This window comes from Apodemus sylvaticus, chromosome 1 (assembly GCF_947179515.1).
Source record: "Apodemus sylvaticus chromosome 1, mApoSyl1.1, whole genome shotgun sequence".
Lineage (NCBI taxonomy): Eukaryota > Metazoa > Chordata > Mammalia > Rodentia > Muridae > Apodemus > Apodemus sylvaticus.
Window position 1 is genome coordinate 119,244,151 of NC_067472.1, and position 24,535 is coordinate 119,268,685.

The 24,535-nt window shown below is 35.3% G+C and overlaps 1 protein-coding gene across 3 annotated transcripts in view; it reads right to left on the reverse strand.

The window, feature by feature from the left end:
• Nox4 (NADPH oxidase 4) overlaps positions 1–24,535 on the reverse strand; it is a 143,363-nt gene that overhangs the window by 97,822 nt on the left and 21,006 nt on the right. For 2 of the 3 annotated variants that reach the window (XM_052159136.1, XM_052159146.1), the window contains 4 exons: positions 14,084–14,194; positions 12,463–12,547; positions 7,023–7,120; positions 5,199–5,226 (listed from right to left, as the gene is read on the reverse strand). In XM_052159136.1, the coding sequence (XP_052015096.1) occupies positions 5,199–5,226; positions 7,023–7,120; positions 12,463–12,547; positions 14,084–14,194 (322 nt within the window). The remainder of the gene's footprint in view (positions 1–5,198; positions 5,227–7,022; positions 7,121–12,462; positions 12,548–14,083; positions 14,195–24,535) is intronic. The other variant, XM_052159153.1, reaches the window with a different exon arrangement.

Here is a 24,535-nt window from a genome sequence, read left to right on the forward strand (position 1 = left end):
GTAGAGGCATCCATTCTTGTGTTGCCAAATGCACTATTCCTAACGGTGAGAGCATGGAGATTGTGTTGAAGCAGTCATATTGTTGAGGTGTTAAGGGAGTAGTTTCCCTGTGATATGTAGAAGACACTATCTTGAAACAGATGTTCTGGCCCTCTGGCTTTTATAATCTTTCTTTCTCATCATCTATAATATTCCCTGTCTGTGCTATTTGAAGAAAGCTTGTAGATATATTTTCTTTTCACATCAAAAGCAATCTAGGGTCTAAGAGATAGCGCATCAGGTAAAGGTGTTTACCAACAAGCAGGAGACCTTCAATTTCATCCCCATATTTCACATGGTGAAAGGAGAAAGGCAAGTCCAGAAAGTTGTCCTCTGATCTACTTCCCATACACAATACTGTAACACACACACACACACACACACACACACACACACACATACACACACACTGTGAGATACACACATGTAATAGTTAAAAAATATAAAAGCAGATGTGTGATATAGTATAAAATTAATTTAAATAAAAAAGAAAATCTGAAGTCATGTCTAAATTAATGATAATCTTTATACCTACAAGTTTAGCATTAGACCATACACTATGTCCAGAATGACAAGATGACATATCTAAGTTAAAATATAAATAGATCCCTACTATGTTATTACAAACACACACACACACACACACACAGAGAGAGAGAGAGAGAGAGAGAGAGAAGAAGAAGAAGAAGAAGAAACCAGTCCTAGCTCAGTGTTAGAACAGTGCTTGTGTGTATCATTCAGTTTGCAAAGTGATTAGAGCAAATGGTCAATAAAAATATCAGAATGCGCACTATGGTAAAAACAAATTTCACTTTACACAGACTCAGCGTCATCAGGTATCATCAATCCCTTGCCTGATAGTCCTAACACAAATCATGTCTTCTGGGCCATTTTTCCCCATATATAGTGTTTATTTCACAGCACCTTTTCTATTTTTTTCTAAGTAAGTGATTGCTTCCATGCCACATGGGAAGAAATTAATCCACCTCACACTGAAGGACAGAAATACACCATTTAAAAGCAGCTTGCCTACAACATGGCCTTGCTCTCGCAAGTAGTAACTTGAAAAAGCAAGCATATAGCAACACAAATACTATTGTTTGAATATTTATAGCTATTTTCAATGGTTATGGAATAAAATATTCACAAATTAGTAGATTTGGATTGAGTAAAAGAAGGTAAGTTCTTTCACCTTGTAAAAAGTAGAAATGTGATGATTAATTTGCACATGAAAATCTAGAAATTTCATGTCATCTTGTAATTAGAAAAGCAACTGTGGGTCTGCACTGCTGGAAGCCAGCAATGCCAGGCTGGGCAGAAACAGCCCTCTTGCTTGCTCTTGCACAGCCTGAGACACCACTGAAAGAAGAGAATGGCTGATGGAGAGATGGGGGTGATGGAGAAGTGGATTGGCGCGAGCACTGGGGAGAGTGGTTGCATGGTGGGTCATGTGAGGTCTGTGGGATGGTGTAAAGCATGCCAGAGCTTAAGCACATGCAGATTCTGCCCAGGATCAAGCTGCCCGTCAGTAGGATAATCTTATCTTTGGGAATTGATAGAGGCCCAGGATGAGGAATGGTTCACTTTGTTGATTAGACATTGTAGAACTACCATGTTCCCTGAGGGCCCTAAGTGTGACAGTGGCCCTAAGGCAGCCAGGTTCTGGGTTTATGCCCAAGGATTTTATTGATGATCACCTGATGACATGCAGATATTAATGGCCTATGCAGTAGCCTGAGTCCATGGTGTTGTCTGTGAGCTATGCTGGATGTGGGGACCATACTAATGTGAGTGGCCTGTGCTACCACCTGAGACCATAGTGATGTTTGAGTCCATGCTGCCAGAGAGGGCCATGATGATCCCTTGGTCTTAATGCTTCAGGGTCTGTGTTGATGTGCATGGTCTGTGTTATTCCTGAAAGTCATATGAATGTTCATGGTCTCTCCTGTAGCCTTAAACCATTGATGTCTGTTGGCAATGCTTCCACCTGGGGCCACAGTGATATCCACACCTGTGATGCAGCTGAGAGCCATGTCTAGGTTCAAGGTCTTACTGAAGGCAAGTCTGTGGTGATGTCTGTGGCCCATATTAGCACCAAATGCCTTGTGGTAGTTTGACTATGCCTAGCCCAGGGAGTGGCAATATTTGAAGGTATGGCCTTGTTGGAGTAGGTTTGCCCTTGTTAGAGTTGGTGGGCTTGGGCATTAAGACTCTCATCCTAGCTGCCTGGAAACTAGTCTTCTAGCTGCCTTCAGAACAAGAAGCAGAACTCTCAGCTCCTCCAGCTCTATGTCTGCCATGGTCCCACCCTAATAATAATGAGCAGAACCTCTGAACATGTAAGCCAGCTCCAATTAAATGTTTCTCTTTAGTCCCAGGGTACTACTGGTCAAAATATGTTACCTGTTGTAACTGCAATTACTGAAAAGGTAAGGATTAAGATCCCTGCTATGTAGCCCCAGGTCCTACTTAGTACAAATAAATAGGCAAGGCTGGAAAGCTTATTATGTGGGTAATTGTGTAGTTCTCTGCACATATAACATATTAACATATAAATATATAAACAAGTTCAATTAATTGTTAGTTGGCATTCAAAGTATATCATTAGATGTTATACATAAAATGAAGCTAATCTTAAGAGAAATCTCAGTCTAGTGGTACATCCAGGCAGGTAAAACAAGATAGAAAATAGCAGCATAGAGGACTATCAGTAATAAATATTGAATCATCCCTGAAACACTGAATGGTCCACAATGTCCCCTTGTTTAGCAACTAAGCTAAGGTCTAATTTATTAGCCATTTATGGATACAGTTTCTAAGACACAGTAAAAACAGACTAAAATTAATCACTAGTCCAGTTACACTGGACAAAGATAAACTTGCCTATATGATTTACACTTATTTTTTTCTTAAAGTTCTTTATCCTATCAAAAAATAAGACCAAATATGTCTTTTTATTTTTAGGAGAAAGAAAATTTGCATATGTATTTTTATTTATTCATACCTACTCATATGAAAGTGATTAATGAGTAGCCTTTACAATATACAATTGCACTGTACTGCCCAGTGTGATCCTTTACAATACACAATTGTGCTACACTAACTACCCTGTGTGAATGACTCTGAGACTCATTTGTTCCCTTACAGAATACAGTCAGAAATACATCATATTCTACTCATTATCCTACTTCTTTTAACTTAATTGAAAACATAACTGTGTTTGTTTATGCACATTTTTCTTATTCTAATTAAATGTCAAGTATTTTATGCTAGTAAATGAACATATTATTGAATTAGGAAATTTTTAGTATATAAGCATTTTTTATAGGATGTGTATACTCAAAACTATAGAATATATTGTATAAATTTTTACTTTTAGTACTCTTTTCATTTCCTAAATACTAACTGCAATTACTATATTGTACTTTTATGGCCATTAGTTTTAAGAAATAATTTCTTGGTATATTAAAAAATAATTAGGCACCAAGAGAGAAGACAATAGAAGACTAAACATACTACAGTACAAAAAAAAACCAACAAAAATATTGTCTACATTAGAACAACCTTATGATGTGTAAATCCCATGTCAATGCCTGTTGCTTTGTCTAGATGCTATTACTGAGAATATGAAAAGGTCACTATAGAATATAGTCTCTACTAAAATTGAAGTGAAGAACATAAGTTGATGAGGCTTTATCCTGGGTTTAGAGATCTTCTACATAGTCAGAAGCATTAATCATACTACTTTGTCTTGATATAATACCTAAATCAATATATTTTATATCTTTGAAACTAGAATTTTTGAAGAATGTCAAGAATTCCAAGGCATTCTTTCACTAAGCTGCCTTTAGTAGAAAATATTAATTAAAAACATGTTTTTGTTTTAAAGAAGCAATGCAGCATATTTTTGAGACTTATATATATAAAACATTCTGTCTGCATGTATGCCTTACAGGCCAGAAGAGGGCACCGTATTTCATTATGTGTTTATGAGCAACAATGTGGGTGCAGGCAATTGAACTCAGGACCTCTGTAAGAACAGCTAGTGCTCTTAAAATCTGAGCCATCTCTCCAGCTCCATAGAAAATATTCTTAACACACAGCTCTGTTCTTTCTCTTATTTAGTTCATGTGAATATAAAGTACATTTATTTGTACATAATATTTTGTTTTTATACTTTTTCACTTTTATTTTCCACCCAGTTACTAAAATTCAAATCAAAACATGTTATTGATGAACAAAATGCTAAGCAAAATTAAATTACATTCCTGAAGAGAGAAACATATGTGAAATACTATAACATGGTAATATAATAATCTTGTCATCAGAACAAAAACAGTTTATGACTCTTAAACATAGCAGGATGGATGTAAATTGTGTTACTTTTTCTTCATAAAACTAGTGCAAAGGAAAGGTGATATATATAATAGGGTAATATGCCCCGTCACTGTGCATGTTTTATTCTTACTAATTAATCACTGCTACTCATTTATCATCACAGATTGCCTCAATGACACAATCACCCTCATACTTGAACACTGAAAGCAAACTCATAGTGCAACTTTCTCTAGCATTAGGGTTAATTTTTGCGTTGTAAAGATGTGCATTTACAACAGAACGATCTAGACTAACATTTCAAATGAATATTTTTAAAAGGGAACAATTAAATGTAAAAGTAAAAATAATAGAGCGCAAATTCATAACTTATTTTAATAACTTTCCCATTCATGGGTTTTAAGATCACGTCTCGCATATCACTTTAAGATGACTCAATTACTAGAATTAGACTAACACCAAGAGTCCAATATTTTCCTCTAAACTTTGAAAGCAAGAACATGTAAATTACCTGCCACAATACCGGCTATAGGCACATCTCAAAGCAGGCATTCATGAGGCCTGAGGATTATAGTGTTTTCATTTGAGCAACTTGTCAAAAACTGTAGAGAAAACCAATGTGTCTGATTACTGTTTTCCTTTATTTATCCAAGATTCAAACTATTGGTTTTCTTGCATCAGTTGGCATTGCAGCATAATAACTAAACTATTAATGTCAACTGTAGAATGTTGCAATTTAGCATGTATCAATTGTAATTTAGCATGTATTAATTTCAAAGAATTTGATTCATGCATTGTTGAAAAACAATGAATCAAAAACTTACTGGTTGTGAAGAGAAGCTTTCTGGGATCCTGAGAAAAGAAAAGAATAAAACATTTGACTGGGAAATAAGAGGCTAGTGACATAAACATATGAAAGAAGTTTGCCAGGTGTGTTGCCATGTATTAGGAATTATGCCACCAATTCATCCTTTACAAGTGACTGGCTCAATTCATTAAGTCTCGGGACATTTTTACATTTTAAAAAGTAAAAGAAGAGAAGTCTTTCCAACATAGAAAATGAGAGCATTGACTAAGTTAGAAACACAGATTATTGATCTGATTACAGGCTGGCTGTAATGGTGGTGTTCAACAATTTTGAGATACAATAATTTAAGTTATAATGCAAAATTAAATATATATTGAATATAACATATAACATACATATATATTTGTCTCATTATGTTGCCCAACAGATTGTAAATTTATAAATACATTATTATCCTGCCTTTAAAACCAAGATAGGGTTCAAACACATTATGCTCTATGCTCAAACAAGAAGTAAATTTTTAAGACTAAAAACACCAACATAGTGGAATATTGGACAATTAAACATAGATAGTATGAAATTAGGAAACCTATTTATAGGCATTAAAGGATGAATTATAGAAAGAGGAGTATAAAAGGAAATGCTGTGCAATGGAAATTGGGGTGGGGACTGGAAACAAGCAACCATTGCTAACATCACAATATGACTGGAAGACAGTTCAGGGAGAGGAAATGGAGATGTGAGAACCAGAACTCAGTCTCAAATCCCAACATGTGGAGAGCTGTCACTGAGAAAGCTAAGAAGCTAGATTCTTCACTGAATCTCAGTGTTTTGTGCAGTACATAATTACCTGGTCATCCTTTAAAAAAAAAAAAAGCAATGCCCAGGCCCTAGTCAGACTAGTCACGTCATATTGATGTCTATAGACAATAGTAGAGGCAAGAGATTTATGAAAAATGATTTGAGGCATTCAGTTTTACAATTTGTTTTATTGTTTGATTCCTTTTAAAAAGACAATCAAATGATTAGAGCAGTATTACCTGTAAAAGTCCTAATGGTATATAAAATAAAAAATGTAGTCTGGGACAAGGAGAATGTTTAATGACAGGTTAAGTCACTGTCATTCATAAGAAAAGATCAGAGAGACAGCAGTTTGACTTGGGCATAGTCATGACCTTGGGAGTTAACGACTATATGAAGACAATGTGAAAGTACTAACAAACAGAGACCTGAGCAGTAGTATGTATGTGCTGAGCACCTAATTCTGGCTCAGCACATATAATTACCCCATGAACATATAAAAGATCATATGGAAGAACATTATCCCGAAGTTAGATAGCACATAGTAGTAAATTCAGCTCAAGGTCATCTATGGAAATAAAGGAATCATTTAAAAAAAAACCCACTAACTTTTTAAGTCAAATAAATTCATTATTTAGTATCGACATATAATCAACCTACAACTGTGCCCTTTTCCACATAAGCACAGTGAGTTATTAAAGTATTTTTTATCTTGAGATTGGCACAGTCAACATTCTCAACTAAATGGGAAAAATTAGACAAAAGCTGCTGGGAGTCAGAAAGCAGACCTGAGTGGCAACCTTCTGAATATTGCAGGATATAAAAAGTAGACACTGTGAACTCCCATTTTCAGCAGGAGAAACTATAGAATAGTAATTACCTGCAATTTCTATTGAAAGAGAATAAAACTCAACTTGACAACTGCCTTTTAAAAGCACTCAAAGGAGCAGGGAGGTACAGATTTTCTGTAAAAATCACAGGCCCTCATTAGTTATCTAATGACAAGTGAAGGGAAGATGGAAAGTCAGAGACCACCCACCTCATTCTGGTATCTTGCTGCATTCAGTTCAAGGAAATCTTCACTGTAGTTCACTGAAAAGTTGAGGGCATTCACCAAGTGGGCAGCTACGTGCACACCTACAAACCATGTCAGGTATAAGTCAGTGGGGTCTCCACATATGTTCCTTGGCTAGAAGTCATTTGTTCTCCATAAATAATTACAGATTAAAAATAGAACTGAAATAGGTACATAAGCAATAAAATACTGAACTGAAATAATTCTAAAACATAAAATCAAAGTCATCTGATGAGAGATAGTTTACTAAATTTTCAAAAACTAGAGTTAAATAACCACAGTAATTTAGGTCAAAATCTAGAGAATATTCTGACTTAATGTCTCTGTCTACAAATACACACATACAAACACACACACACACACACACACACACACACACACACATTTTTACATTTTGTGCCTATCAATACAAACATTCATTTGTTCAATAAACTGCTTACTGGATCCTGGATCTCTTTGTATTCCACACAGTTCATCTTTCCCATAGTTCTAACCTACTCCATCTTACGTACTTCATTGTCATTCCCATTCCCAAATTTCAGTCTTCTGAATGGTTTTTATCCAGTGGAAATCTTCCACAATCAATAGATAATTTTCTAAATTCAACAGTAAAGGGTTGGGAGGCACTTCATGGAAGAAAAACTCGGGTAAATAATGATTTCCCCTTGACAATCAACCAACCAACCTATAAAGGCACTGCCAACACAGTGCTCAGCCGACTCTGAGCTCATATAAAAGATGCATGTATTAGAGAATTACTAGAAGTTTGAAATAACCCTTTATTTATAGTCAACAATGAATATTAGTACCTCAAGACAGGCAAGGAGGGAGCAAGTGATCTGTTCAACTAGGCCTCAAAACCTTCCCCTTTCCTAATCTGTTTTTTTTAAGGTTAAATGAGGTACATATCAACATTCTATGATAACATATTGAATAAAGGCACTCTTGTAGCCTTGGCCCTATAACCGATAAACTTTTCTTTTCAATTCATTTGTAATATCATGTAATGAAAGTTATAAATATTTCATAATTTTTAACTAACCATTACAGGTTAAAATAATATAATGAAGTATGTTGTTTCAAAGGAAATGATAGCCTGAAAAATAGAAGAGCTAACAATGTGTAAAACATAGACTATACAATTCAAAATCACTGAGTACTATTAATTACCTACAAAGAACAATAAAGGCAAGAGAGTCTCAGAATGCCAAATAACCTAAAAGTTTATTTCTAGGAATTATATTTCAGGCTAACAAGTTGGGTATCAAAATGGGTTGCATTGATGTCAGGTATAATTAAAAAGTGCTAAAAAGTTACAGTACTCAAGAGAATATGTTACTGGCAGAAGAATATACAAATAGAATAATGAAATAGAGAACTCAAAAACCTGTTCAAATTAATATAATTCACGAGTGTTTCTACAAAGAGAAGAGACAACAAAAGGAAGAAAAACATAGGGTTTCAACAACGGTCCTGGAACAACTGAATATTAAGCCCTTAAAAAAACTCAAAACAATCTCTATAAAGTCCCCGAGACTTGGGAGTGAGAGGCCCCCAGGACTCAATGGAGATGACCGAAGCTGAAATACCTAACAATAGGGAGATGAACCTGAAGAGATCACCTCCAGTAGACAGACAGGGCTCCCAGTGGATGGATGGACCACCTATCTACCTTCAAAATTTTTGACCCAGAATTGTATCTGTATCAGTACAAGTTCAATTGTGTATATGGCCAATGAAGGCCAAAGATTATTCTGGATTCCTTGTAACTGAAGTTATTACCTTTTTTTGAGCAACCAGATGTGGGTTTGATGTCTAGTATAACTGAACAGCACTCTTTTTCTTTTTAAGTAAAGAATAGAGTTTATTCGGGGAATGGGGAGGGGCGTTAACTGGGGATGAGAGGCAGAGAAAGGCATAGAGAGGAAGAGAGCAGGGAGGGGAGGAGAGCTCAAGAGGGGAAGAATGAAGCTGAGAGTGAGAGAATGAGAGAGCTAGCAGCACTCTTAAATGCTAAACCACCTCTATTAACCCTGGTACCTTTCTATCTGACAGTTAAGTCATTAATTTACTTTTAAGTTGATTTTTCTTTAGCCTGAGAATTATAATTTTCTGCATGTGAAAACAGTTTGTTGGGCACAATTTCATGACAAAGCTCCTATGATTTTGGCATCTTTGTAGAGAATTACGTGACTAGAGTTTCGTGGGATTATTTCTTGACACACAATTGTTTCATTGTACTTATTTTAATTAAGTAGCAAAATTTGGTATGCACACATGTGTCATGGTATATATGTACAGGTTCAAGGAAAACTTTCAAGAGTCAGTTCTTACTTGCTACCTTCCTAAGAAAAGGTCTCTTTTCTTTCTACGGCACAGCATAATCTAGGCCAGCTAGATAGCCCTGTGAGCTTCCAGTCATTCTCCTGTTATAAGTGTTCATGGATGACTGATCTATACCACTGCACGTGGCTCTTTTTGTGGATTCTGGAGTTCAAATTCAGGCCAAGAGGCCCGTGTGGTAAATTGCTTTTACCCACTGAGTAATAGATAAGATCCTATAAGCCTCTTTTTTATATGTCAAGATTCTGTTTTTTCTTCTTCAAAAGACATGTGTGTGTTTATGTATATGCTTGTGTCTCTGTGTACATATACCACATGTGTGCAAGAAGACCAGAAGAGGGTGGATTCCTTGGAAATAGTGTTACAAGCAGTTGTGACATACCCATTGTGGGTACTAGGAACACAACATTGTTCCTCTGGAGGAGCAGAAGTCCTTTTAGCCACTAAATTATCTCTGTTGCTCTGCGTTATTTTCTTTGATTATTAGTCTTCTGTATTTTTACTTTTGCACTCAATTATACTAAATTTTGTACTAAATTATACTTTTGTAATAAATTCAATCAAAGTTGAAGTTAGCATAATGACTCCATCTTTGTTTTTTTTTTTTTGTTTTTTGTTTTTTGGTTTTTTTTTGCTTTAGCTTTTCAGTGTGTTTTGGCTTTCTTCTTACTTTGACATAATTTGTAAGGTTAGAGTTTCTGATTCTATGAGGAATATTATAAATATTTTAATAGAAATTACATAGAATCGATGAAATAATATTTGACTCAATTCAAAGAAATAATCTATGAAAATGATTGATAAACTAGACACCCTTAAAATTTAAATTCTTTCTTCCAGGAAAGATTCAAAGAATAAGAACACAAGCCACAGAGTAGGAGAAAGCATTTTCAAGAGACATAAAGTCCTAATAAAGGCCACTTATTTCAACTATTAAAATCATACCTAAAACATTACTTTAAAATTTTTATGATTATAAGAGGAAAAGATCTTAGCAGATATCTTAGAAAAGAAAATATATAACAATAAATAAGCATATGAAATGTTTCATAATCTGTATCATGAGATGCAATAAATATCTAAGAGAATGGCTGAAATCCAGAATACAGCACCTCAGATGTTGACAAACATACAGAGAAACTAGAACGCTGCTTTAATGATGGTGGAATGGCCACTTTGGAAGGCAAAATTTAACTTCTCTTCCTCTCACACCTATCCAAAGTACTTAAAAAACTCAAAATCCACAAAATATAAGATATATAAATAGGAAATAAAGACAAATTCAAAGGCAGAGGGAAAGAGAGAGACAAACAGACAGTCAATATTTTACAGCAACTTTATTCATAATGGCCAAAAGTTGGAAGCAACCACGATGTGGGCAGATGAATAAAGTATAATTTATCCAGGCACTAAACTATCAGCAAACTCTGAAAAGACATGATCCGTCCAGTGATAAAAATACAAGAAAAGAACTTACACTTATATGATATAGTGGATAACACAAATGAGAAATCCAGTGCATTCTATGGTTCTAAATCCCTGACATCTGAAAAGAAAATGGGAAATCTATATATTTAAAAAAAAGCTACTATTTCAAGCCAATTTGATTTGTATTTCCATGAAGACTATGAATGTTTTCAAGTGTTTCTCAGCTATTAGAGATTCCTCTGTTAAAAACTGTGTTTACCTTTGGATGCCATTTTTAAAATGGGTTATTTAGTTTCCTGGTGTCTAATTTCTTGAGTCCTTTTTGTATTTTGAATATTAATCCTCTGTTGGAAGTACATTTAGTAAAGTCCTTTCTCCATTCTTTAGGCTGCTGTTTTGTCCTATTGGCAGTGTCAGCCTTGCTGAAGGTTATCGGTTTCATGAAGTCCCACTTAATTAATTGTTAATTGTAGAGCCTGAGCCATTATTGTTCTGTTCAGGAATGTCTCCTGTGCCAATGTATTCAAGGAAGTTCCTAACTTTCTTTTCTATTAGATTCAGAGTGCCTGGTTTTATGATGAGGTCTTTCTTTTAGTTGGACTTGAGTTTTGTGTAGGGTGATAAATATGGTTCTATTTGCACTATTCTACAGGAAGACATCCAGTTAGAAAAGTACCAGGTATTAAAGACTCTTTCTTTTTTCCAATGTATGGCTTTGGCTTCTTTGTTAAAAGTCTAGAGTCCTTAGGTGTGTGGATTTATTTTTGGGTCTTTAATTAGGTTCCATTTGACACCCATTAGAATGGCACAGATCAAAAACTCAAGTGGCAGTTCATGCTGATGAGGATGTGGAGCAAGTGGAAGGCTCCTCCATTGCTGGTAGAAGTGCATACTTGTACAACCACTTTGGAAATCAATTTGGTGGTTTATAAGAAAACTGGTAATAGTTATACCCCAAAACTCAGTTATACCACTCCTGGGTGTGTACCCAAAACATGCCACAGGACACTTGCTCAATAGCAGCTTTATTCATAATAGCCAGTAACTGGAAACAACGTAGATGTCCTCAATTGAAGTATTGAAAAAGAAAATGTGGTACATCTAAACAATTTAATTCCGCTACTAAAAACAGAGACATCATGAAATTTGCAGGCAAATAGATCGACTAAGAAACATTACCCTGAGTGAATTAACTGAGACCCAGAAAGACACACATGGTCTACTCACTTATAAGTGGATATTAGCCATTAAGGAGAGATTTAGATAATGATGCAATGATTGGCCCAACTTGAGACCAATATAATGGGAGAAAGCTAATCCCTAAAACTATTAATGATACTATGTTTTCAGACAGGCGCCTATCATAATTCTGCTGAATGGCTTCACCCAGCAGCTGATGGAAACATATGCAGAGACCGACAGTCAAACATCAAGAGGAACTTGAAGAGTCTTGTAGAAGAGTGGAGGATTTAAGTGAGTGAGTAGGAGTCAGGAACATCACAAGAAGACCTACATAGATAATTAGAAAATCACCAAATAAAATAGGTGAAAATATACAAAACAATAAAATCAAGTCTCTCTACCTTGGTAAAATATACGATTCTAATAAAATAATGCTTTTCAGCTCTCTCACCTGAGAAAATACAGATAGTTATGCCACAGGTGATGTGTAGAGTCTTGCTTTTATCCAACAATCTTCTTGTTCTCCTGCTAGGGACCTAAATAAAAATTGATTAATACGGTAAAAAATAATACAACCAGTCAAAATGTTTTCAAAAACTTTCCCTACAGCATTGCTTATATCATGAAAATTATTAGAAATACAAGTCTACTAGTCAAAAGTCAGAGATCTGTGGCATAGTCATTGAAATCATTCAAAAGAATGTGAAAAATGTTATTTATTTGAAAAAAACCTGAAAAACATAAACTGTTAGATGAAAAATTAGAAACCACACTGTGATCCTACAAAATGTCACTGTACATAAATGTCTATGCTGACATTTGTCCCAAACTGTCATGAGCAGTTGTTCTGTCGGAACAGAGTCAGAGGAAACTTTCTGATAACTTGGTATACATAATTTTTTAAGTTTAAATTTGATAGAATATATGATATCCTTTGTGATGCAAAAACCCTAAGGTTATTTTTAAGTTAGACCAGTGGTATCTGTGGTTTTAAATGTCTTCTTGATCTTGTAGAAAAATAAATGTCAAGAATCTTTGAATATCTGTGCTTCATTCTGGGCAACAAATCTTTAAGACCTATTATCTACTGAGAAAGCTAGGAGGGACCTTCTCACTTTCTCCCATTTATAGTCCTCTTCATGCCAAGCCAATGGCCAGTCAGGGAGCTCAAATCCTAAAATTTAATAATAGTAGGCAACCTAGGGAATGCTATTTCCATAAGTGACTGCAAAAATAAAGTTTTTCCAAATGTAATTACCTTAAAAACTAATAAGTTTTGATATAGTAAATCAGCATTACACACATCAAAAATCACTAAAACCTCTGAAAACATAATTATCTATCCATGCAGCTCTGATTATTTCAGTAAAAAATCAAAACATACATACAAACATGTGCATGCTTACACTTATACAAAGCACTAATTAAAGACAAAAAATGTTTTTTTAATGACAAAGTAGTTTTCTTTCTTGCCCTTCTTGTTTTACAACAACAAAAAAATTTGAGTTGATATTCAATATTCAATATTGTCATCTATCTAAGTCTTCTGCATAGCTCACAAGGAGTCAGGAATGCTAAATAATTGGAAAGTGTAAACACCAGCAATTATTTTGTATAATAGTCAAAGAGCACAGTACTCTGGTTTGCTTACCTGGATTTTCTAAATAAAATACAAACATCAATGAGGTCTGAGACAGTAGAGAAGCTCTAAGAACTGGAATGGAATAAATGTCATTCATTTATATCTGATCTTGATATAGCCATACTTTCTATATCTCAGGTTCTCAAGCTTAAGTTGAACCAGTAATGTCTGATTGTAGAGTTGTTATTAAGAATCATGATAGTACTGAACATAGTACCTGAAAGCATGGGGGATGATATGTCTGTGATCCTCTTCCCTGGTCTAGTTTACAAAAGAGTTTTTTAACCACTTTTATAGGCAACATGCCTCTTACCCCCATTGAGAAGGGATATTCTAAATAAAAACAGTTCATAAAAACAGAACAACTAACTATGATTATTACACTATATCTTGCCATAGAAATTCATGAGTAAGATTTTCTTTTCTGTACCTTCTGTGATCCTCGAAGATAAGCCAGGACTGTACGGCACATGGGTAAAAGGATAAGGCTGCAGTTGAGGTTCAGGACAGATGCAGAAGCTCTGCTTAAGCACAATCCTAGCTGAACAAATAAGGCAAGGGTCAAAGTCAAGTACAAAGGAAAAGCTGCCTTGATCTGAAATTGCATATGTCACCCTGCTCACTAAGGACCATGTTAAATGCCAACTCCTTTAAGAATGCTGCAGAGTTTCTTTGATCTTACTAAAGCTCCAAAACAATTTCTTTTTGCTCTCAATGGCCTTAAAGCTTATTTTTCTTCATTTTGCTAGTGATATAATCACCTTAATGGTGCTTTCCATTTCAGGGTCAAGTTCTTATGCTATCCTATCTGGAAGAAGCCCGAGATCTCATTTAAGTGTGATCTACACCTCTACAACCAAACTGCACAGAAATCTGATTCACTGATAAGCTCAGAAGAGTTCTAAAAGAAACTGGATTTATGTTCTTCCCTCTCTCTGATATTGTCTCCATTTCTGCCCAGCCGACTCATTCTCACACACTTGTCTCTGAGCTCTTCACCTTGTCATTTGATTCCTCTTATAGCTTCACCTTAAATTCTATTCCTCTTGACTGCTTAGCTGCTCTGAGGATTGGAACTATCCCAATGTCACTAAGATTTTCATTGCTTCTGTACTATAATGTTTTTAATACTCTTCTATCACTTCTTTTTAAATCTTATTTATTTTAAAAATGACAAATAAGTACTGTACATATTCATTCTGTAAAACATCAAGCATTTGTATGAACACACAGTGTTGAATAATCAAACCAGACCAACATCACTTCCTACTAAGCAGCAACACTTACCATTTCTTGACATTAAGGTCACTCGCAATATTTTCAGTATTGTAAAACACACAGTATGTTACTGACTTAGGATTGCCACATTGTTTAACCGGCCATCAGAACTTGTTCCTCCCATCTACATTTCAACTAGTATTTTCCCTCCTTTGGCCCACACTACAAATCCCTGGCACTCATTATGATTCTGGGGATTGAACTATTACTAGATTTGAAATGTAAATAACATCAGGATAGTTCTCTGCTGCATATAATTCACTTCGCTAAGCACACTCAGCTCATAATGTTGTTACAAATTAACACTTTGACATAAGACCATGTCTAGTAAATCTGTGATTCACTTTTTAAATATTTTAGGTATTTTGTCATTTTAGTGTTTTGCTTTAGCTTTTTTAAGAACTCCATTTCCACTTGATTACTGTTAAATATTTTTTTATTCTTGAATATATACAAAACAAACCCTACAAACATACGTGAACATACTTGGCTATCTTTACTGGTCATGTTTGACCACTTTATATTTATTTATATTAACCCACTCCTGAAACATAAGGAAATAATTACTGTTATTAATATCTCTTCTACATGGAAGAATGAAGTGACATCCTGACATTAATATTTTACTCAACACAAACAACAAAACAACAACAACCAGCTTGGAAGTTACAAAACTAAAATGCCAACCTAAGGATGCTGCTCCAAGCACCTGTACTCTGGCCATTGCATATGCTTCTTCTTACGCTTGACATTAAATACAACACAGAAGGAAATAGCAGGCGGTAAATACTTTGCTGACCGATCAATGAAAATCAGAAATAACTTATTTTAGAAAACTACCCTAGATAAGTCTTTCCTCCTAATTGTTCTTTCCATAAGATGGTTCTTGTTCTTGTTCTTAACCATTAGAGAAGTCTGAGATACAAATATTATAGTTGTACTACAGAAAGCTACCAGCACGTGTCAGGAAGTGTTATGATTTGTTTAGAAGGATCTGCAACAGCTCTCTGGATGAAATTTGATGTGAAAAGAGAAGACCCTGTCTTTTCTAAAGACAGAACAAGCCACTAGGGCTAAATTTCAATGATGGTCTGACCCTAACCTTGAGTTCAATGCTCAGGGGTCTGTCCTGAACTAGCTCTCTAATCCTCTGCCAACAAGAGGACAGGACATCTTGTTAGTGCTTTTTCTCAGGACAATAATAGTGACATGTGCCAAATGTTGGCAAGAATTCATTGACTCCTGGATCAATGGCAATATAGTCCATAAACATGGATATAAGGGAAGTAACTCTCTTCAGATCCATGATAATAATAATGATAATGTGTACCCTTGGGTCTCCACCCAAGAACTTAGGGAACTCATTTATACTTCATGACCACAGGTTATGAAGTCAGTCTTTTTTCCAGACTCATGAGGTATGGAGAAGTCTACTTTTCAAGATAAATGATTTAAAATAAAAATTTTAAATTTTTAAATTTTTAAAGTAGGACTAATTATCTAGAACTAGGGAGGTGGATGATGAGAGGTTATGGGTACTAGGTCAGCTGGGCTACAACTGAGACCATTTTTCAAAAAACAAGGCAAACAAGTTCCTCTTTGTTGCTATCTCTCAGATATTTGTCAAATTTTAAATATGAGTAAAATGTTGACTATTGATGAAATTGTTCTTTGCATTCAAATTCATTTTTCCACTTACCAGGGATTATAATTCACATCTGGCCATAGACCATCTGTAACTAGTTCCATTTTGAAAACAAAAGACCCTCCCCCCGCCCAAAAAATTGACTAAATGATGATGGAAATGGGATTTCCAACATACTTCTCTAGCTCCATTCAATACTGTAACATATTGTAACCTTGACTTCCTTTGTGTTCTCCAGTTTCTCTTAGTACATGCAGATCTCCCTAAAAGTACACCATTTCTAAAATTAAGATCATTTTGCTTTAGCTGCTTTGGAACAGATTTTATGGCGATCCTCAGATCAACTCTGCAACCCCATAGATGATGAACTGTTAACAAAATGAGAGCTTCTCAGCCAGAAATTCTCAGGTCAGTGTTGTGTGGTAACATATGTATACAATTTCTGCAATATTTCCAAATGAATCAAGCATGCAACCTTAGTGGAGGACTATAGTCTTAAGCTGGTTAGCTATGATGTGAGTTTATAAGGCAAAAAATGAAAGCAACCATTATATTATTGTAATTTATGCAGTGTGTGTGCCCACATGTATTATTAATTAACTCAAGACTTATTTTTATAAGAGATATAGAACAGATTATTGTAAATATACCTAAACCAAGAAGTGACAACACTTACTTGTTTAAAGCTGACATAGTATGTATGTAGATCAGCACTTAGGACCACTGCCTGATCATCTGATGCATATTATGTACTTCAATGAATAAAAGATGTTTTCAAACCTTTGTAAGAAAGAAATTATCCCACAAATTTCGAAGATGATTTATTCAGAGATTTGAAGAAGCAAAATAGCTTGCTCAAAGCCACAGAAATTGTAGAAGGTAAATTCTTTATACAGACTATGTCTTTTCATCTCATGTTAAAAACATGGCAAAAAATAGCCATCAAAGGCTAAGGGATGAAAATCTTGAAATATAGTAAGCCAGTACCAATAGTTCCCATGAGCCACATACATCATGTTTCAGTTACCAGTACAACTCACTAGCCAAGTCAAGGTCTTGAATTTCATCTCCCATCAAGACTCTGTGTTGCACTGCATTCTTGGGTTATGAGTTGCCACTGCAGTCCTTGCCAGCATCACTCCCTCTTCAGTTCATACAATCATAAATATATGTGTGTCTGACTAGGCATCAAACTTGAAGTTTCCCTGCATTGCCTTGATTTTCACAAAGCCATTCATAGAGAAAATAATATCTGTACAATAACTAATCTTTCCTTGTGCCTGGTTCTCAACTCCAGGATTACAGACACTGACTCGCTCCAATCTACTGCTTCTTCACACCCATGTTGTTTGTCAAAAGCAAGAGCTGGTCTTCATAAAATGTGTGCTAAGCCTTAACATAATTACAGTACTGATTCCCAAATCAAAGGATCTGAAAACATCTTCACAAAATTATAGAAGAAAACTTCCCTAATAAAGAGATAGCCATAAATGTACAAGAATCATATAGAATTCTAAACAAATTGGACCAGAAAAGGAAATCCTTTTGTCACAAAATAATAAAAACACTAAATGCACAGAACAAAGAAAGAATACTAAAGGGAAAAAGGCCAAGTAACATATAAATGCAGACCTATCAGAATTGCTCCAGACTTCTCAATAGAGACACTAAAAGCCAGATGAGACTTGAGGGAGGTAAAGCAGATCCTTAGAGAACACAAATGCCAGTCCAGGATACTACACACAGGAAAAATCTTAATCATCATAAATGTAGAAACCAAAATTTCCCAAGAAAAAAACAAATTTAAACAATATGTATCTATCAATCCAGTCCTACAGAAGATTCTGGAAGGAAAATTCCAATACAAGGAAGATATCAACACCAATGAAAAAGCAAGATATTAGTCATGTCACAACAAAAACAAAAGGAGAAAATCACATAAACATAATGCCATCTCTAATTGTAAACATAACAGGAACTAAGAATTATCTGTCTTATCTCTCAATATCAACAGACTCAATTCTTCAACAAAAAGACATAAGGAAATAGACTGGATACACAAGCAGGATCCAGCATTTTGCTGAATGCAAGAAACACACATCAATAACAAAGACAAATACTACCCCAGAGTAAAAGGCTGGAAACAATAAGTCTTCAAAGTCAGTGGTCCCAAGAAATCAGCAGAAGAAACCTCTCTAAAATCCTATGAAATACACTTACAACCACAATTTATTAATTGAAATGAGGAAGGACAGTTTATATTCAAAGGGAAAATCCAACAAGAGAAAGTCTCAATCCATTGAACACACACATTGAATTCCACATAATAATATCGAGAGACTTGAACAAACTTGAACACCTTGCTTTCACCAATCAACAGATAATTGAAAGAGAAAATTAACAAAGACAGAGTGAAACTAATAGAGGTTATGAGCCAAACGGATTTAACAGATATATACAGACTATTTAACCCTAAAAATCAAAAAAATATATCTTCTTTTCAGCACCTTATGATACCTTTTCCACAACTGACCATATAATTGGTAGAAAAAAACAAGCCTTAACAAATCCAAGAAAATTGAAATAATCCCATGCATCCTAACAGATCACCAGTGATTAAGGCCAGACTTCAATAACAACAAAAACTTGCATATCCGTGGAAAGTGAACAACTATCTACTCAATGATAACTTGGTCAGGGAAGAAATATGAAAGAAATTAAAGACTTCCTGAGATTCAATAAAAATGATGAGACAACATACCCAAATTGATGGGACACAATGAAAGCAGTGCCAAGAGGAAAATTCATAGCACTTAGAGGCCTGCTAAGGAAATTAGAGAGATCCTACACTAGCAACTAAACAGCACACCTGAACAAGCAAACACACCCAAGAGAAGAAGAGGGCAGGGAATAGTCATATTCAGGGCTGAAATCAACCAAATATAAACAAAGAGAAAAATAAAAAAAAAATCAACAAAAGCAAAAGTTGGTTCTTTGAGAAAGTCAACAAGATAGATAAACCTATAGCCAAAGTAACTAAAGAGTCCAGAGAGAGAACCCAAATTAACAATCTGAAATGAAAAGGAAGACAAAAACAGAACCTGAGGAAATTGAAAAAAAAAATCATCAGATCCTACTACAAAAGCCTCTACTCATGAGCCTGGAAAATGCAGACGAAAGGGATAATTTTCTAGACAGATACGATATACCAAAGTTAAATCAAGAGCAAGTATATTATCTAAACAACCCATATCACCTAAAGAAATAGAAAAAGTCATTTAAAACCTCCCAACCAAAAAAGCCCAGGCCCAGATGGCTTTAGTGAAGAATTCTACCAGACCATTCAAAAGAGCTAATACCAATACACTTCAAACTATTCCATAAAATAGAAACAGAAGAAACACTACCTAATTCACTTTATGAGGCCCCAATTACCCTTATACCTAAATCACACAAAGATCCAATAAAGAAAGACAACTTCAGACCAATTTTGCTTATGAATATCCATACAAAATACTCAAAAATTCTAGGAAACCAAATCCAATAACACATCAAAACCATCATTGACCACGATCAAGTAGGCTTCATTCCAGGGATACAAGGTTGGTTCAATACATGAAAATCCATTAACATAATCCACTATATAAATAAACTAAAAAGAAAAAGTCCATGATCATCTCATTAGATACTGAAAAAGCTTTTGACAAAGTACAACATGACTTCATGTTAAAAGTACTGGAGAGATCAGAAATTCAAGGTCCATATTTTAACATAACAAAAGCAATACACAGCAAACAAACAGCCAATATCTAATTAAATGGATAGATCCTTGAAGCAATCCCACTGAAATCATGATCAAGACAAGGACACACAATGTCCCCATATCTATTCAATATAGTACTTAGTGTTCTAGCCAGAGGAATTAGACAACAAAAGGAGATCAAGAGCATACAAATTGGCAAGGAAGAAGTCAAAGTATAACTATTTGAACATGATATGATAGTATATATAAGCCACCCCAAAAATTCTACCAGAGAATTTTTACAGCTGATAAACAACTTTTGGAAAGTGGCCAGATATCAAATTTAACTAAAATAAATTAGTAGCCTTCTTTTATACAAATGATGAAATGGTTGAAAAAATAGGGAAATAACACCCTTCACAATATTCTCAAATAATACAAGATATCTTAGGCTTACTCTAAATAAACAAGGGAAAGATCTGTATGACAAGAACTTTAAATATCTCAAGAAAGAAATCAAAGAATAATTCAGAAAATGGAGAGAATGCCCATGCTTATGGATTTGTAGGATTAATATGGTAAAAATAGACATCCTACCAAGATTCATGCAATCTACAGATTTAATGCAATCACAATCAAAATTCCAACTCAATTCGTCAAAGACATGGAAAGAGCAATTCTCAGTTTCATATGGAAAATTAAAAATTCCTAGAGTAGGAAAAATTCTTAACAATAAAAGAACAATAAAAGAACAGGGATGGGGGAGAATCACCATCCCTGACCTCAAGCTATACTGCAGAGCAATAGTGTTAGAAAACAAACACACACACACACACACACAAAAAAAAAAAAAAAACCAAAACAAACAAAACTGCATGGTATTGGTAAAATGACAGGTTGATCAATGAAATACAATTGAAGAATAAGAAATAAAACCTCACACTTACAGATACTTGACCTTTGACAAAGAAGCCATAAATATACAATTAAAAAAAAGAAAACATCTTCAATAAAAGATGCTGGTCTAACTGGTAGAAGGTATGTAAAAAAATGAAAATAGATCTATATTTGTCACCTTGAACAAAGCTCAAGTACAAGTGAATCAAGGACATCAACATAAAACCAAATACACTGAATCTAACTGAAGAGAAATGGGGAATGAGCCTGGAATGCCTTGGCACAGGGGGAAATTTCCTAAATAGAACTCCAGTGGCTCATGTTCTAAGATCAAGAATTGATAAATGAGATCTCATGAAACTGAAAAGCTTCTGTAAGGCAAAAAACACAGTCAATAGGACAAATCAGCAACCTACAGATTGAGAAAACATCTTCACTAACACCACATCTAACAGAGAGCTAATATCCAAAATATATAAGGAGTTCAAGAAGCAAATTTCAAAAAAAAAAAAAAAAAAAAACCCAAATAACCCAATCATAAAATTGGGGTCTAAAACTAATCAAAATTTACAACAGAAGAATCTCAAATGGTTGAGAAGCACTTAAAGAAAGGTTCAAAACATTTAGTCATCAGGGAAAAGCAAATCTAAAAAACCCTGAGATTCCACCTTATACCAGTCAGAATGGCTAAAATCAAAACATCTGATGACAGCACATGTTGGTAAAAATGTGGAGAAAGAGAAAAACTCCATTGCTGGTGGGATTGGAAACTAGTGCAAATGATCTGGAAATCAATCTGAAGGATCCTCAGAAAATTGAAAATAGAGCTACCAGAAACCCAGGTATTATACCTAATATACTTAAATACCTATATACCTAAAAGATGCCTTACCATGCCACAGGGGTACGTGCTCTACTATGCTCATAGCAGCCATATTTGTGATAGCGAGAAGATGGAAACATACTATGCTCATAGCAGCCATATTTGTGATAGATGGAAACAACCCAGATGTTCCCACAGTGGAAGAATGGATATAGAAAATGTGGTTCATTTATATAATGGAATACTATTCAGCTATTAAGAAAAAGAATATCATGAGTTTTGCAGGCAAATGGATGTAACTAGAAAATATCATCCTCAGTGAGGTAACTCAGACTCAAAAGGACATGCATGGTATGTACTCACTAATAAGTGGATATTAGCCAAAGAAGTACAGAATACATAGAATGCAATCTACAGAATTTAAGAAGGTTAACAAGAACAATAGCCCAAGTGAGGATGCCTCAATCCCACTTGGGAGGGGAAAGAGAACAATCACAGGGAGCAGAGGGAAGGAGGGACCTGGGTGGATAGGGGGAGGGCAAAAGAAAAACATGATCAGATATTGGGGAGGGGAGAAGGGAGTGAAGCCCCGAGGGCCAATAAAATGAATGAAAACAGGCAACCTCAGGAGGTAAGAGGTATGGAGACCCTTTAGAATGTACCAGAGACCTGGGACTTGATGGACTCTCAAGAATCAAAGGGAGGGACCATAGATGAAATGCTCTACAGTGGGGCAAGGGAACTTGTAGAGTACACCTCCAGTAGAAAGATGGGACAAGTGGAGGGTTGGGGTTGCCAGTTCTCAGTGAAAAGCTCTGCCACAGAATTGTTCCTGTCTGAATGAACTGCAGGGACAAAACTGGAGAAGAGATTAGGGAAAGGAGGTCCATTGGCCAGACCAAATTGGGACCTATCTCAAGGGGAGGCTCCAAGGCCTGAGACTATTACTGATACTAAGGTGTGTTTACAGACAGGAGCCTAGCATGGCTACCCTCAGAGAGGCCCAACCAGCAACTGACCAAGACAGAAGCAGATACTTATATGCAATCAATGGACTCAAGTTGGGGGTCCCTGTGGTTAAATTATGGAAAGCCTGGAAGAAGTTGAGGAGGAAGGCAACCCTATAAGAAGACCAGCAGTCTCAACTAACTTGACCCCTGATATCTCTCAGACACTGAGCCACCAACCTGGCAGCATACAGGGGTTTATCCCAGGCAACCAACACAGATGCAGCAGAGGACTGCATAGTCTGGCCTCAGTGGGAGTTGTGCCTAATCCTTGAGAGACTTGAGGCCCCATAAAGTGCAGAGTGCTGTGGGGTGGGGTTCAGTGGGGGGGGTAGGAACATCCTCTTGGAGAAGAAGGTGGAGGAGGAACTCTGGGAGGGAAGACCAGAAAGGGGATAATGACTGGAATATAAAAAAAAAGGTTAAAGATCATTTTAAAAAAGAACGTAAATATCAAAAACAATGTATGAGTTTTCAAGAGCTCTGTGTGTGTGTGTGTGTGTGTGTGTCTGTGTGTGTGTGTGTACATTCTGCACTGGTGAGCATATATATAAACATTTTGTATAGATGAGCACTTCTAAAAACATTAACACTCAAAATCAATCTTAAAAACATACGTAGTAAGTGGGTATATGAAACATAAGTATTTTTGTTTCAATAGTAGACTAACAAGGAACCCTAGCTTTATGATAATGGAAATCTCTTGCAAGACATTAAAAGAAAAGTATGTGTTTATGATTAAGGATTCCCAAGTGTATGAATGCAAAACATTGTGACTATAAGTGCACGCATAGAATTACATTAGAATTTGAGCGAGCACAAAAACATTAATTAGGACCATGCCTAAAGTATCACAGTGTTCCAAGACTGATGATCAACACTAAGTAGATTCTGTACATTTAAAATAAAGAAGCAGCTATGAATGGTGTTCAATGTCTATAACCAAAACTCTTAAGAGGCAAGAGGCTAGAGAATTTCAAGGAAAGGAAGAGATACAAAAAAGTTTCACACCAGCCTATGTTATATGATAAAGCCCTGCTTCAACACCACCCCTGACAGTAACACCAGCAACAAAATCTAACAAAATAAAATACAATAAATAAAGGAAATTCTATACAGGAAGGATTTAATTTATTACCTGAAACACAGGAAGAACTTAATAAAATGCTGATATCCATAACAGGAACATTATTTTCAAAATCAGTAATCGATTTTCATCACAGATAACCTTTCTCTTATTCATACAGCTTCACAATCACATTACATAACTCATATTTTGGAAACTAAGTACTCTCTTGTGTTGATGAGACAGTTTTCAGATAGTGAATTAAATTATACACTGGCAAGTAATATCTGCAAGAATAAATTATGAGGTCCCATCTGTACCAGGAGTAGGCACCAAATGAACCTGCTTAAAGAATACTAAGAAATATGTACAAAACAGATGTTTTTCTTGAGTTTAATGTGTCCATGCCCTCAAGAACCCCATA